The 14,501-nt window shown below is 40.3% G+C and overlaps 1 protein-coding gene across 1 annotated transcript in view; it reads right to left on the bottom strand.

The window, feature by feature from the left end:
* The window catches only part of PDE6D (phosphodiesterase 6D), a 51,988-nt gene extending 37,665 nt beyond the window's left edge, over positions 1 to 14,323 (bottom strand). Inside the window, exon 1 of the mRNA XM_067740235.1 lies at positions 14,068 to 14,323. Coding sequence (XP_067596336.1) covers positions 14,068 to 14,117 — 50 coding nt within the window. The 5' untranslated portion in view covers positions 14,118 to 14,323. The remainder of the gene's footprint in view (positions 1 to 14,067) is intronic.
* Between the last annotated feature and the right edge of the window lie 178 nt (positions 14,324 to 14,501).

The following is a 14,501-nucleotide window of genomic DNA, read 5'->3' as shown; positions in this document are numbered from 1 at the left end:
TAAGAGCCCCTCTCTTTTCTATTTTTCAATCTTATCTCACTTAATAATGACACTCACATGAAACACTACTGCTCTCAGAAGTTAAACACCTTTCTCAGGAACTCACAGCTGGTAAACATAGCTCTACACTATAATCTGTGGATGCTCAAGGCGCTTATTTATAAAATGGCATAGTATTTGCATATAAAATGGCATAGTATTTGCATACAACCTATGCACGTCCTCCCGCATACTTTAAATCATCTCTAGAATATTTATAATACCTAATACAATGTAAACGCTATGTAAATAGTTACTGGCATGGCAAATTCAAGTTTTGCTTTTTGGAACTTTCTGGAATTTTTTTTCCTGAATATTTTTGATATGCAGTTGAACCCCAGGATGTGGAACCCACAAATATGGAGGGCTGACTTTACTGATCCACAATGGAAACAAAACTCTGTTTATGATAATAAAACTTCCCTGTTATAAGTTGCATTCAATTAATTAAATATTTCAAATTAATGATCTCCTTGAAATGCAGCTATGTGTTCAAATACTAAAAAGTACACCTCTTGCTTTTCTATTCCCTGAATGATGCCATGAATTCCTTATTTGAAAGGGATTCAAGACCTTACAATTTGCTTTTAAGTACTGAAAATTTGCAGTGTTATAAGCAATCTGAAATTACCTTAATGGACATAGAAGTCTTGTTTATTACAAAGTTTTTGATATAAAGACTTCTTATCCTATTCAGCTTATCTTCTGAGAACATGCAAAAGGAAATGAGAAAATCTCAGGCAGGCAAAGCATCTGGCAGTATGGTCCACATTAAACACAGAGAAATACTTTCATTTAAAGAGCAGGGGTTAGTATTTGAAATCAATCCTTGCCAACTGTAGAATTGCTCCTAAAACCTAGTTCAGATAAGCAGGTTGACATTTTTTCTGCAAACATTCAGAGTAACTTTTATATTTTTTGGCAAGATCAAAACTAATATTTCTCATAAATTCACAAAGGTGATTTACTAGTACATATTTGCCTCACGAGAGAGCCAAAGGAACAATGCTCTGAGAGTGATGACAAAAAGTTTATTTTACATGGAGGGTAACATTACTAGAGTACTCTTTACTTTCTCACTAAATCATTTCCCTTCAACTCTCCAAAGAGAGCTGCCACTATCATTTTTCCCCTCCTATACTATAATCACGCTAACCATCTCATCCACATATTTATTCCCCAAACATGCACTGAATTCTACTGTGTATCAGGCACTCGTTGTACTGGGGATTCTACAGATGTGTTACTCAAAATATGGTCCACAGACTGGTGCTGGTTTGTGAAGGCATTGGTTACCAGTTTGCAACAAGTATTAATTTATTTATTTTAAATTAAATTTTATTTTTTTAACATCTTTATTGGAGTATAATTGCTTTACAATGGTGTGTTAGTTTCTGCTGTATAACAAAGTGAGTCAGCTCTACGTATACATATATCCCCATAACCCCTCCTTCTTGCGTTTCCCTCCCACCCCTCTAGGTGGTCACAAGGCACTGAGCTGATCTCCCTGTGCTATGAGGCTGCTTCCCACTAGCTATCTATTTTACATTTGGTAGTGCATATATGTGACAAGTATTTAAAAATTTTAATAGCAATTTAGCAGAGTAATTTGAATGTTGATTCTAATAATAAAATTTTTGACTTTTATTTACTATGTTATTTTTCTAATAATTCATTTTAGTTATTTTATAAAAATATCAGTCTGTAAAGGATTAGAAGTAAAAACCTGGTTTGCTACCAGTAATAGTTTAAGAAGCTTTAAATTTCTGTTCTAGAGGACAGAAAGACCTCTGCTCTTGCTTGACATGGGCACGGTTAATCCTATGTGACTGTCCAAAAAAAAAAAAAAAATCCTTCCATCCTCAGACACACACATTTCTGAGGAACATATAAGTTCAGGCTTTGTAAATAGGTTTGGGAATACTGATTTTTAAAAAAGGTTGTAAGTTAATAATAGGTTAAAAGAACAATGGAGAAGGGTGAGATAGGAAGGTAGGTCAAGTAGAAAGGACAATTTAATAAAGAACAGGAAATCAACAGGCAACCAGGAGGGTAGCAGGTATAATGAACTGCTATAAGTCTGGAGTGAAGAAGTTAAGAGGGTAACTCAAGCCTTACTGGAGGGAGGAAGACACCAAGTCTAGTCTCTGCCATCCTTTGCATTCTCCAGTCACCTCCTACCCTAGCTCCTAGGCACAGCCTATCCTCCAGCCATCCCTAACTGCTCTACTTCCCAAAGACAATATCTTCTTTTGCTTGAGTATTTAGCAGACCGCTGCTCCGCTCCCACCAGAATGGGCATCCCACCCTCCAGTACTCTCCTTAAGAACCCAGTGCTATTGTCAACCTCTCTGATTACGTTCCCTGGTACACCCTGAGGCAAAGTTTTGGTTCCTCCTCAGTGCACCTGTACACTTGTTTATACTCGCGTCACAGTACTTATCAGAACGTACCATGCATATAAGTCTGCAAGTCAAATTCCATTGGCACTATATTATTTATCCTTCTCTTCTCAGTGCTCAGCACGTAATTGCCTCTCAAATATGTGTTGAACCACACTGAGCATCAGAGAGCGAGTCAGAGGGGTTGATTAGAATTCTCATTCAGGCTGAGCAACCAGAAATCAAGGCTCACTGAAGAGTGTCTAGAAGCCAAACAAGGAGAGCTGCTCATTCAGGGTTCAGCAGGCTATGGAAAGGCCAGACTAGAGATGGAGCTCAGCGAAAACCAACAAACCAAAAAAACCCCATTCTCCTTAAGGAGAACAGTTAAGTCAGGAAGCTAAATTGCAGGTAAAAACACATTCGAGTTTAAAAGCCCATTCTGAAGTTGTATTCACGACTTGGCAGAGTACCTGTAAATTATACATGGGCATGTGGCTCATTACCTGTAGTCTGAGGAGTTTCAAGGTGGCTAGAATTTTCAGGCAGAATGGCTGACTAAGCACAAATGACATATGCTAATGTCTACTATGGCAGACCTGAGTAATAGGAGGCAAAGCTCCAATACCAAGGTCACAGGCATGAAGAAAAACTTCCCCCTCTCATTCCTCTGGGGTGGAAGCAGCTGCAATGACCAGCAGTAAACAAAGGGAGTTTCTGTTTAGTGGTATCCCGAACATTTTCATCACAGGAATGCCTTCCTTGGCTCTGCTTACCTAGTTTTTGGTTGTGTTTTTTTCTTTTTGTTCTTGTTCTCTGTCCTTTAACACTCTGCCTTTATGATCTCTCCCCTCTCAAACTCTCTCTTCTTTGTTCACTCTCTGAACTCACTTCCTTCTCCTACTCCCACTTTCATTAATTCTTAAATATCAAAGCCCTCCTCTTAGGCTCCTCCTGCACTAGCATTGGTTATACAGAGCATCTTATTTTTTGGTATATTTTAAGAACCAGTTCTAATTGATCGGCAGTTAAACATCTTTCTTTGACCAATAAGTTCCCAGTGATTTTTCCCTGTGGTACTTTTCCTATTTATGGGGACAAGGTGAGAAAATATAAACGGATCCCTGAGAAACCTGGTTTCAGTATCCTTGAAACATAATATGCAGCACTGTAATCAGTGGTGATATGCCTGTGAAATGATACTCTGGCCCTGGCAGAGGTACTATGCTTGGAAAGCATACAATCAAAATTCAAACTGGTCTGGGAACCAGTGGAGGCAAGAAAGTTAGTAATGAGAAAGAGATCGCTATTTGAAACATAACACAGTCCTCTCACTAGCAAAGTCAAACAGTGAAACAAACCTTTCTTTTTCTAGTAGGTCTATTATTCTACTGATATATGTGCAGTTATGTGCCTGAAACTGCTCAGAAACAAACTAGAATAGACATAACCAAAGAGATTCATAGAGACTCCCTTTGCATTTTTATTTGCTTCCCAGAACTACCTGATCGAAGGAGAGATAACAGAAGGCACTTTCCTGAGGTGCATTCCCAAAAGGGTCAGCAACTGTTTCTTATACATTATTCAGAAGAATGGGGATATTACCTTAAATCCTATCGAAATCCACATTTGGAGATCCTGAATTTTACCTAGCTTTAAAAATGCTACAGTACTGAGAAATCAACTTCCTCAAATTACAACCATCTTTTAAAAAAAAAAAAGCAAAGCCAAAGATGATTTTGGCTTTCAAATGGGACATACGTGTCATGTAGGGGGCTTTTTTTTTTTTTTTTTTTGCGGTACGCGGGCCTCTCACTGTTGTGGCCTCTCCCGTTGTGGAGCACAGGCTCCGGACATGCAGGCCCAGCGGCCATGGCTCACGGGCCCAGCCGCTCTGCGGCATGTGGGATCCTCCCGGACCGGGGCACAAACCCGTGTCCCCCGCATCAACAGGCGGATTCTCAACCACTGTGCCACCAGGGAAGCCCTAGGGGGCTTATTTTGCTATCACTCCAACAGCCATAATTACTTCCCAGAATTGTGAAAAAGGCTTCAGATGTCTAATCTGGAGTAAAAAAAAGGATCACTAAGACTCTGGCTTTATCAACACCCCGAAACCTGAAACCTACAAATTTGCAAAATAGAAAGCAACCCTGAATTTCAAAACAAAGATAACTAAATAATTTTAACAATGTTATAGTAAGCATAATACATCTATAGAGCTATAGTTTTTAAAGTTAGTTGGCATATATTATTCCACTCAAATTTCATAACACCTCTGTAAGGCAGACAGAGCAAGCATCTTTGTTTTACAGGTGTTAAGCAACTTGCACAAAGCTGGATAAGCTTAAATAAGTGACTTCCATCCTTTAGTAAAATCTCTCTACCTACTCCCCTAATATCTGCTTTCTCAAGTCACCAGATTTCTTGGAAGAGTAATCTATTCTTGCTGAATTTATTTCCTCATCTAGTATCCATTTTTTAATCCTGGCAAATGATAGTTGTTTCCCCAAATAGCTACTATTCTCAAAATCTGCTATTCTCAAAAAGATCACCAGTGACCTACAAGGTATTATGGGACTTTCAGTAGTCTCAAATATTCAATGAGTGAATGAAATTTCCAGCAATTTCAAGGACTTGTTTTTGATCCTCATTCTTCCTCATTCTTGACCCCAACTCCCCTCTGAAATCCTCTCTTCCCTCATTTTTCATGCCATCACCTTCCTTTCTCTCTTACTCCCCAGTATCTTTATTTTTACTTATGTATGTATGTATGTATGTATTTATGTTTGGCTGTGTTGGGTCTTCGTTGCTGCGCGCCGGCTTTCTCTAGTTGTGGTGAGCGGGGGCTACTCTTCGTTGAGGTGCACGGGCTTCTCACTGCGGTAGCTCCTCTTGTTGCGGAGCGTGGGCTCTAGGCATGCAGGCTTCAGTAGTTGTGGCACATGGGCTCAGTAGTTGTGGCTCGCGGGCTCTAGAGCACAGGCTCAGTAGTTGTGGTGCACGGGCTTAGTTGCTCCGCAGCATGTGGGATCTTCCTGGACCAGGGATCGAACCCGTGTCCCCTGCGTTGGCAGGGGATTCTTAACCACTGCGCCACCAGGGAAGTCCTCCCCAGTATCTTTAAAATTAAACTGCTCAACAGCTACTCATTATCCAAGATGCGATTCAAATGATAATTCTGAAGTCTTCCAGAACACCTTCAGCAGCGGGTCCCACATTACTTCTGAGGTTCCACAGTACTTCATACTACTAGGCACTTATCACACTATATTTTGATTGTTATCATCTCTGTCTCTGTCTCTCCCTCCCTCCCTCATAAAAGTTCTTAGGATATAGAAACTGGCTTATCATTTCGTATCTCTTGGGTTTAGCAAATTACCTGGCACTTATAGACCCTGTTAACACATGTCTGAATGAACCACCAGATAAGTGGCAGCAGTAAGGCCTCTGCCTTTATCCTTCTCACAGAAGGTGGCTCAAAAGCAAAGGCTTTTAAATCTCTTACTTCTTATTCCATGAAAGTAAGTGATCAGGCTTGATTCTCACATTTAGTCCCTTAAAAATTTTTTTTCTTCTCCCTGCAGTGATCTATGAACCACCCTTTCCAAGTAGAACAGTCAGACAGGTAGCGGTGCCACACATGGTATAATAGTTATGACTCCTACAATTTGCCCATCCACTCTCTACCATGTGAGGACACAGGGAGAAGGTGGACATCTGTAAGCCAGGAATCAAATCAGTCAGTACCTTGATTTTGGACTTCCTAGCCTCCAGAACTGTTGAGAAATAAATGTCTGTTGTATTTTGGTATTTTGTTGTGGCAGCCCTAGCAGAAAAATACATGCTGCTTCAATAGTTTCTGGAAAATGTCTTTTTTTCAGCTAACGCTAATTGTTAGAAAATTCTTCCTTATCCCAAGCTAAATCCTGCCCTCTGTATCTGAGAGGTGAGGAAAAACAAAGAAGAATACAGGGGATGTGATCACTATGGAAGAGAATAATTTTCAAGTGAAAAATAAATCTGTGACTTAAACACTGAGGAAAAATTTTAAACTCAAAATCGATAATACGGTAACAAAAATAAATTCTCCAGAGAGGAATCACGGTATACTATAGAAAACAGTAGTTTGTAGAAAGACAAACCAAGGTTTAAATTAAGGTTCTGACTTTATCTGAGTGACAACCTTGTCAATCCTTATTACCCCCATTTATAAAGTATGGATAATAATGTGTAGAGTTGTAATAATGTAATAATATGTGAAAGTGCTTTGAAAAACTGAAAAAGACTACAAGAATGTCAAATATTATTAGGCTATCCCCTTTCTTCTTGTGGCTATATTTAAAGTGTTATTTATATTAGAGCTATTTATGTTTAGTTCTCTAGACTTTATCCAAATTCAGAGGCAAAAATTGCTCTCCCTAACTTTGAAATCAGTGGATCCGCAATGCACTAAACAAAATACATCATTAATACTGAGTAGTATTAATCTAAAAAGAGTTGTCTGAAAAACAAAAAGGAAACAATATCATGTTTTAATTATATCAAATCACACAAAAAAATGTTTTGCCTATTTTAGGTGTAGTACATACCTTAATAGAAATATTGCTGAAAAGAGTCCTTGTTAACTAAGAAAGGTTGTCACCAAATCAAAGAATTGCAGTGTTGAAAGGATTTGAGTCCTTCTGGAGTTTATCTACTCTAATGCCTTATCTGATGCATACATAATTTCCTTCTGCAATACTCCTGATGGACAGGCATCCATCTGGTGCTTAAAATATTTTCTGAAACAACTTTTTTCTTCAGGTAACTCTAATTATTAAAACTGGGCTAAACTCTGTCCCCTGTAACTTCTAACCTTGTATCCTCTGAGAGCCACACAGAACACATTTACTTTTTCTTCTTTAGAACAGATTTTTTTTTTTTTTTTTGGCTGCATTGGGTCTTCACTGCTGCGCGCGGGCTTTCTCTAGTTGAGGCGAGTGGGGGCTACTCTTTGTTGCGGTGAGCAGGCTTCTCATTGCGGTGTCTTCTCTTGTTGCAGAGCACAAGCTTCAGTAGTTGTAGTGCACAGGCTTAGTTGCTCCGTGACATGTGGGATCTTCCTGGACCAGGGCTCTAACCCGTGTCCCCTGCATTGGCAAGCGGATTCTTGACCGCTGTGCCACCAGGGAAGCCCCTAGTACAGTTTTTTAAACTTTAGAACACTCATATCCTTTGCCCAACTCATCTTCAGGTTAATCCTCCTCAGTTCTCCAGTTATTGTACTGACATGTTTCAAGTGCCTCTCCTCTGGACCAGTTCCACTTTGCTGTACCCCTCCCCGCCCACAGCAGCCTAAGCAAATTCCTCTATAAACAGCGTGCTTATTTAGTCCAATCCACTGAGATCTTTATGGATATTGGACTATAAGAAAATATATTTGCTTTTCCTCTCAGCTTCAAAATTATCAGCAGATCAAAAGCAAAAGAAGAATGTTGCTCCTAAAATCTTGATAATTTGAGTTTTATATTAGAAACTGTCAAACTGACTGTCTGGAACAGTCAGATTACTAGAAAGATGGCCTTGCCTTTACAATATCTTCCTATGATGCTAAAGCTCAGGAATAGGGACAGGTCCATACTTTAAGAAGTCAAGGCCTCCTCTAACATGGGGATTTGTGGATGCAGAGTGCTGACAAGTGAAGCCTGTGAGGCAAAAGTGAGGTCAAGCCTAATAAGAATCTAGAGCTGGCAAACCTCAGCCCTATTGACAGTCCTTTATCAAATATAGTGATGATACAACCAGAATTTTCCATGACAGTCTTACCATATTCTGTTTCATTTTTCCAGAGGTTAATATTTCACTAGAAACACAATCCTGGAAAGAAATTTAGAAGGTCTGAAGAAGACTATAAGTATCTAATTATATTCCAAATTCCTCCCCCAAATGCAAAAGCAGCAATTCCTGTTTAAAAATCCTAAATAACAAAATCAATAGGACGTTATAGTCATTTAATCCATTTAGGATAACGATAACAACTTCTCGGAGCCCATGCAGGAGGATTCTGGAGAACAAACTACTGATCACAATCTACATGAAGTCTATTACTAGACAATCTGTGATCAACACAATCTGTGTATTTACTGGCTGTATGGGTGGTATGTTTTGGTTGCTTTCCCAAAATTTGGGTTGATAAGATAAAAACTATATTTTAGGAATTATAAACCCCAGACTCATTTTTAACACTTGGCCAAGGCACCTCTCAGGCAATACTGACATTCAAGAAAAGTTCAACAGTCTACTACTCTTAACAAGGAAATCTAAGTGAATAGAAGATGTAAAGCCAACTATTTTTGACTGGAGGTAGTTAAAGATCAAGGTGCTGTGAGAAAGAGAATGTGGGAGATCCAGGAGCAAACTATGGAGAGGAAATGCAAGAACACAAGTGAAAGGTGCTTTCAGAAACCTTCTGAGCCAAACTGGTTCTTTTTTTGCTCACCTGCCATAAATTGGAATGTGATTAGTTGCTAGAAAACAAGCTAAACCCTAGGTACACAACAATGCTTCTCAATTGATTAATTTCTTCAGAGGCAAAACAGATATTACAGTTGCTCAGTTAGAAAGCGAATAATAGCATGAAGTCATTGGTTATACCTCAGAAAAATAAGTGGTTTTACAGAAATATTAACGCTATTATTATCGTTAATAATATTAAGTATTAATTAAAAAATAATACAGCAGTTAACATTTATTACTGTATGCGAGGCACTGTACTAAGCATTTTATATGCAGTCTCATTTAATGCTCATATCAACCCTCTAAAGAAATGAAATGGATAGTGAGGTTCAGAGTTTGAGTGCTCCGCCTCGGGTCACAGTGGTGGGGTAATAAAGTCTGAACCTAGAGTCTACTGATGACAGCTCTCTGCTTTACTGCACTTACACGTAAACTTTTGATAGATATCAATTACTTTCCATAAAGGTCTCTCTCTCTCTCTCTCTCTCTCTCTCTCACACACACACACACACACACACACACACACACTCACACACACAAACACACACACACACACAGAGCAAATGAAGCATCCCTTTTCCGCAATAGTTGCCAACACTGAATATTACCAGTCTTTTAAATTTTTGTCAGTTAATTGGGAAAAAAGGGATAGTCTGTTGTTTTAATAGGGTTGAACATCTCTGAATTTATTCATTGGTCATTTGCACCTTTCTTCTGTGAACTATTTGTTCATATCCTTTGCCCATTTTGAGTTAAATATTTATCTTATTGATTTGCAGGCAGTCAATTATATTCTGGATATTATATTAATATCTGGAGTATAAGTAAAGAAAGAAATGGAGACAATTAGCTAATCTTTAAAAAAATTAAATCTGCTTCATACCTTATACCCAAGCAAATTCCAGATGGATCAAAAATAATGAAATCATAAAAGCATAATCCTTTCTTATGGCAATGTGTCAGTTTCTTGGTATTAATTTAATAAAATTATGGATTTATGTTGAGGAAAAAGTAATTTGAACAGGCTGAACAGGGCATTTCAGCCTATACTAGAAAACTAGTATAAGACTTTCAGTGACAAATCTATGTCACTGAAAGCAACTGAAAGCAACTATATTCGAAAATTATGAACGTGGTAAATTTATTAAGTTTAAAAGTTTCAAAATAATACTTATGATTCCATTTTAATAAAAGGAAACACATTAAACATTAGGTACATCAGAAGGCTATATTGAAATATTAACAAAGGTCATTTCTAGGTAGCTGGAGTTTGTAAAAGAAAAATTCAATACTATTTTAAAAAATGCATTGCTTTTGAAGATATCCCTTCTAAACAGACACAAAGATGGTTAGACTTCTGGAAATAAGGGTTTGTGACTCATTCATTTTTATGTCCTTTAAGCGCACAGTGCCTGTTCAGAAGTCTCCCGAAAGACCTCTGTTGAATGAATGAAATGGGGAACACAGGATTTACAAACAAAATCTCCATATCAGCTACTTAAAATACTCAAATTCAAAACTTTGCAGGAGAATCATATTTGTTCCTCAAGTAATATTTCATTCACAACTTTAGTTTATAACTACAAAATGTTATGTTTTTAACAAACAAGAAATAAATGTAAGACTCTTAATGTGTATGAGCTAAAAGCAGTGGGGTGGAGATGATGTGGAAAAGAAATCTTGGGAATTCCCTGGCGGTCCAGTGGTTAGGGCTCCGAGCTTCCACTGCAGGGGGCACAGGTTTGATCCCTGGTCAGGGAACTGAGATCCCACAAGCCCGTGTGGCCAAAAGAAAAAAAAAATTTTTTTTAAATATTTTATTTTTGAAAAGACTTATTACAAATACAAAAGTTTATGTTGAATTCTCTCAGACACAAAGACTATCCCTGATTTATGAAGTATGTTATTCATACTTACTGAGTATCTATTATGGGCATATGGGCAAGCTTCTATTTGTATAAAAAGGGCATGAATATTTACAAGGAACTTATAATATGACTTCAAACACATAACTCTGTTCATGACATATCAATCCTATTGTAAACTGTACTAAATCATACTATAAAACTATAATAATTGAACTAATGCGTACAGGAAAGGAATGGGAAGAGATAAACAGACCGATGAAACAGAAATATTCCAAAAATAAACCCATGTCTTATGAAGACTGAGTATTTGACACCAAAGATAGCTTTCAAAACAGAGGGGAAAGGATGGCCTAACTACTTAGGAAACAGTAGTGGGCAACTGGCTATCCAAATAGCAAAGGAAGTTAGATTTCTACCACATACCATCTGTGTAAATACATTTCAGATGGATTAAAGAGCTAAACATTACAAAGAGAAAGAAACATAGGCTATTTAATTAACCTGAAGATAAGGAAGGTCTTCTTAAAGGAGACACAAAATTCAGAAGCCACATGAATAATATTGATGAATTTGAAGTGATAATTTAAAATTTCTGTTCAACAAAAAACAGACAAGCAATACATTGAGAGAAAAGATGTGCAACGTACAATACAGGCAAAGGATTGATACTACAAGAAAGAACACCTACAAAGCAGTAAGAAAAATAAACAATTCAATATCAACAAGCAATTCACGAAGAAAAAGAAATGGCCAAACAGAAGATTCCGTGACTTCTCTACTAACAACAACGACAACCATAATAGCTAATACATAATGCTTACTAGGCATCAGGAGCTTGGCTACGTGCTTTCAATATCAACTCATTTAATCCTCCCAACAACCCTAGGAGATAAGGTATTATTTTTATCCCTTTTTACAGTGGAGGAAATTGTGGCAGCAGTTAAAGAAGCTGCTCAGGGACACACAACCAGGAGTGCAGGGCTAGAATTCCAATGCTGAGAGTGTAGCTCTACAGGCCAGTATAGCACCGAACCACTGTCCTATATGACCTCTCCAGGGATCTAGGCATCAGGGAAATACAAATTAAAACAAGATGTCATCTGTTGTTCAAACTGACAAAAATAAAAAAGCCCAACATAGTCAATGTGGCAAATGAGGATTATCAACATTGTTGGCAGAAGAATAAAATGGCGATTTCTTTTTGTAGTAAAAACTCTTCAGAAACAGATGCTGTGAAAGTTCAGAAAAACAATTTATGCAATAAAAGGTGGACAATAGTCAGGTAGTTTCTTACTAAAATGTTAATTTTATTTTCTCCTGAAGGTAGTAACAAATCCTAGAACTCCTTTCCTTTTCTCTCTTAATTCTCAGATGCCAATAAAGGCCACCAGAGGATGAGCATTCCTTTGCTCCCATGCTAACTGTTTTTTGGTGGCTGCTTCCCTTGTGATTTAATCAGCCCAGGTCAAATTTTCCCTGAAAACCTGCTTCTTGATGCACTAAACAACACAGATTCTGCTTTCTATTCTTTTCCATATTTGTCCCTTAGCCTCTTTCTCAAGAGCCAAAGTTTCTCTTGAACAAGGTTCAAGAGACAAGACTGAAGGTGAGAAGCTCAAACTTTCCCTTTTTGGGGTGTTCAAAAGCCATTAAAAAGACTCTTACTTTCAGCAACAATGTTAACTCCAGACAAAAACATGGCTTGTGAAATCTCTCAATTCTCCAGTCTCCAGTTTACTGTTTACAGCATAAACGTTAAGTAATAATATAAATCACTTAAGGGAAAAATAAAATCCATGTCATAGCTTTTCTAATACTTCAGCCATGCCTATCTACTTATAGGCACTATTATGAAGAGAAACACGGGAAGGTACATGGAGCTATAAAAGAGGCTGTTACTAAACATCACTGCATAAAAGTACTGAAAGTTCATCATGAATGGCAGTATGTAAAGGCCTTTTTTAAGGGCCTTCCCTTAAAAAAAAAAAAGCACAGCAGGTCAGCTTCCATTTGAAAAGTTTCATTTGTACATCCAAAACTTCCTGTAACTTTTTTGCTGTTGTGTTCTAAAACTTACTACCAACTTGGTTTCTGATTATGACAAAGCAATTAAAATTTGCAGGGGTGAAATGGACACTGTGGAAACACACTGGCAGCTCAGAGAACGGTGCTTGACGAAACCTCCAGGAGAGGAACCCTACATCGTCACTGAGAGACGAATTTAAGAGTGTTCCATATTGTAGCCATAGGATGTAAGAAGAGATTAAGGTCAGCAGGAAAATGTAAGACTGGAATGAACGAGATTGGGTTTTTTCATCTGCATCATATGGTCACAGATTAACATTCCATTAAAACACAAAGCTTCACTACGGAAGGGGAGAAGGTTGCACCCGCGGCACCACCACAGGCCTGAGGCAATGATTTCGATATGCTGCTAAATGCTACCGTGTCCCCAACGTCATCAAATAATTGCTGGACAGCTCCACCATGTCTACGCGTTAACCACACAAAATCGAGGGAGCAGACACCTTTGCCAGGAGTCCCAGTGCAAAACCATAACTCCTCAAGGCTTCGCACGCGCAAATTTAGGGTTCTCATTCCGCTGGAAAGAAAACTGAGGATCTGAGGGAGAAGCAGCGACCGTCCAGTGCCTCCAAGGGCCAAGACAGAGTTAAGATGAGGTCCACCTCGGACTTCTCACTCCCCACCTTCCTCCGCTCCAACCCTGGAAAAAGCCACAAGTGAGCAAGAGAAGTTGTGGAAACAAGACCGGGGTGGGGGGGGGGGTAGGAGGGGAGAACCCGAGAGAGTTCAACACCAGCGCCTGCATTTGTCCCACACAAGGTCACTCGCTCCAAGTCACTTTTCCCTGCTGCCCTGGTGGGCTTCCCGCCAAAGAGGCAGCTAGGCTTCGAGGCCAGCCCACCGCGCCCCCTCGGCCCTCCCCTGCGGGCCGCAGCCCCTTCCCGGCCTCTCTTCTCGGACCCAAGCGCGCCTCTCGACACCTGTCTCCGACGCCCGGCCCCTCTCTCAGCCCAATTCCGCGGCTCCTCCGCCTCTACCCACGGGGCCCCCATCAACCTCCCCTCCCTCCCTCCGGACGCCCCTTTCCCCGCCTCCCGCGCCCGGTCCCGCCGGCGGCCTGGGACGGCGTTCCTTTTTTCCCTTCCCGCCGCCCTCTCCTCGGGTGCCCACCTGGCGCGGCCCGCCCCCGGCCGGTCTCCTCAGTGAGCGGCCGCCTCCCAAGTCCTCCCGGCCCAGCCCCGCTCCTGGGAGGATACAGTTTGAAGCCCCTCAGGATCTCCCTGGCCCGCTCGTCCTTGGTTGACATGATGCGGCGGCCGCCGCCTGCGGCTCTCCCACGCTGGCCCGGCGGAGCCTCCGTAGACTGTGCCCTGGAGCCGAGGACTGAGCCGCAGCCCGGCCTGCAGACCTCGGGCGAGCAGCGACAGCGTCCAGACCCGGACCGACCTCTTTTCCCTCAGCTCCCGCTCCTGATCCCTTCTCCTTCCCTCTAGCCTCGGAGCGCCCGCTCTGAAGCCAATGGAAAGCCTGCCTCGGCGATTGGCATCTTGATCAACCAATAGAAACATTCAGCGGCTTCGCAGGGGGACGGAGAGCGTCAATGGGAAGGGCCCTCCCCGGGAAGTCCCGTAGGACAAAATTTTCATTTGGTGTTGTTGCCTAGAGTTTGACCCTGCGGAGGGTTGGCTTC

Source organism: Pseudorca crassidens, chromosome 6 (genome assembly GCF_039906515.1).
Source record: "Pseudorca crassidens isolate mPseCra1 chromosome 6, mPseCra1.hap1, whole genome shotgun sequence".
Lineage (NCBI taxonomy): Eukaryota > Metazoa > Chordata > Mammalia > Artiodactyla > Delphinidae > Pseudorca > Pseudorca crassidens.
The sequence above is the reverse complement of the archived record's forward strand: the minus strand, read 5'-3'. Positions and strand labels throughout refer to the sequence as shown.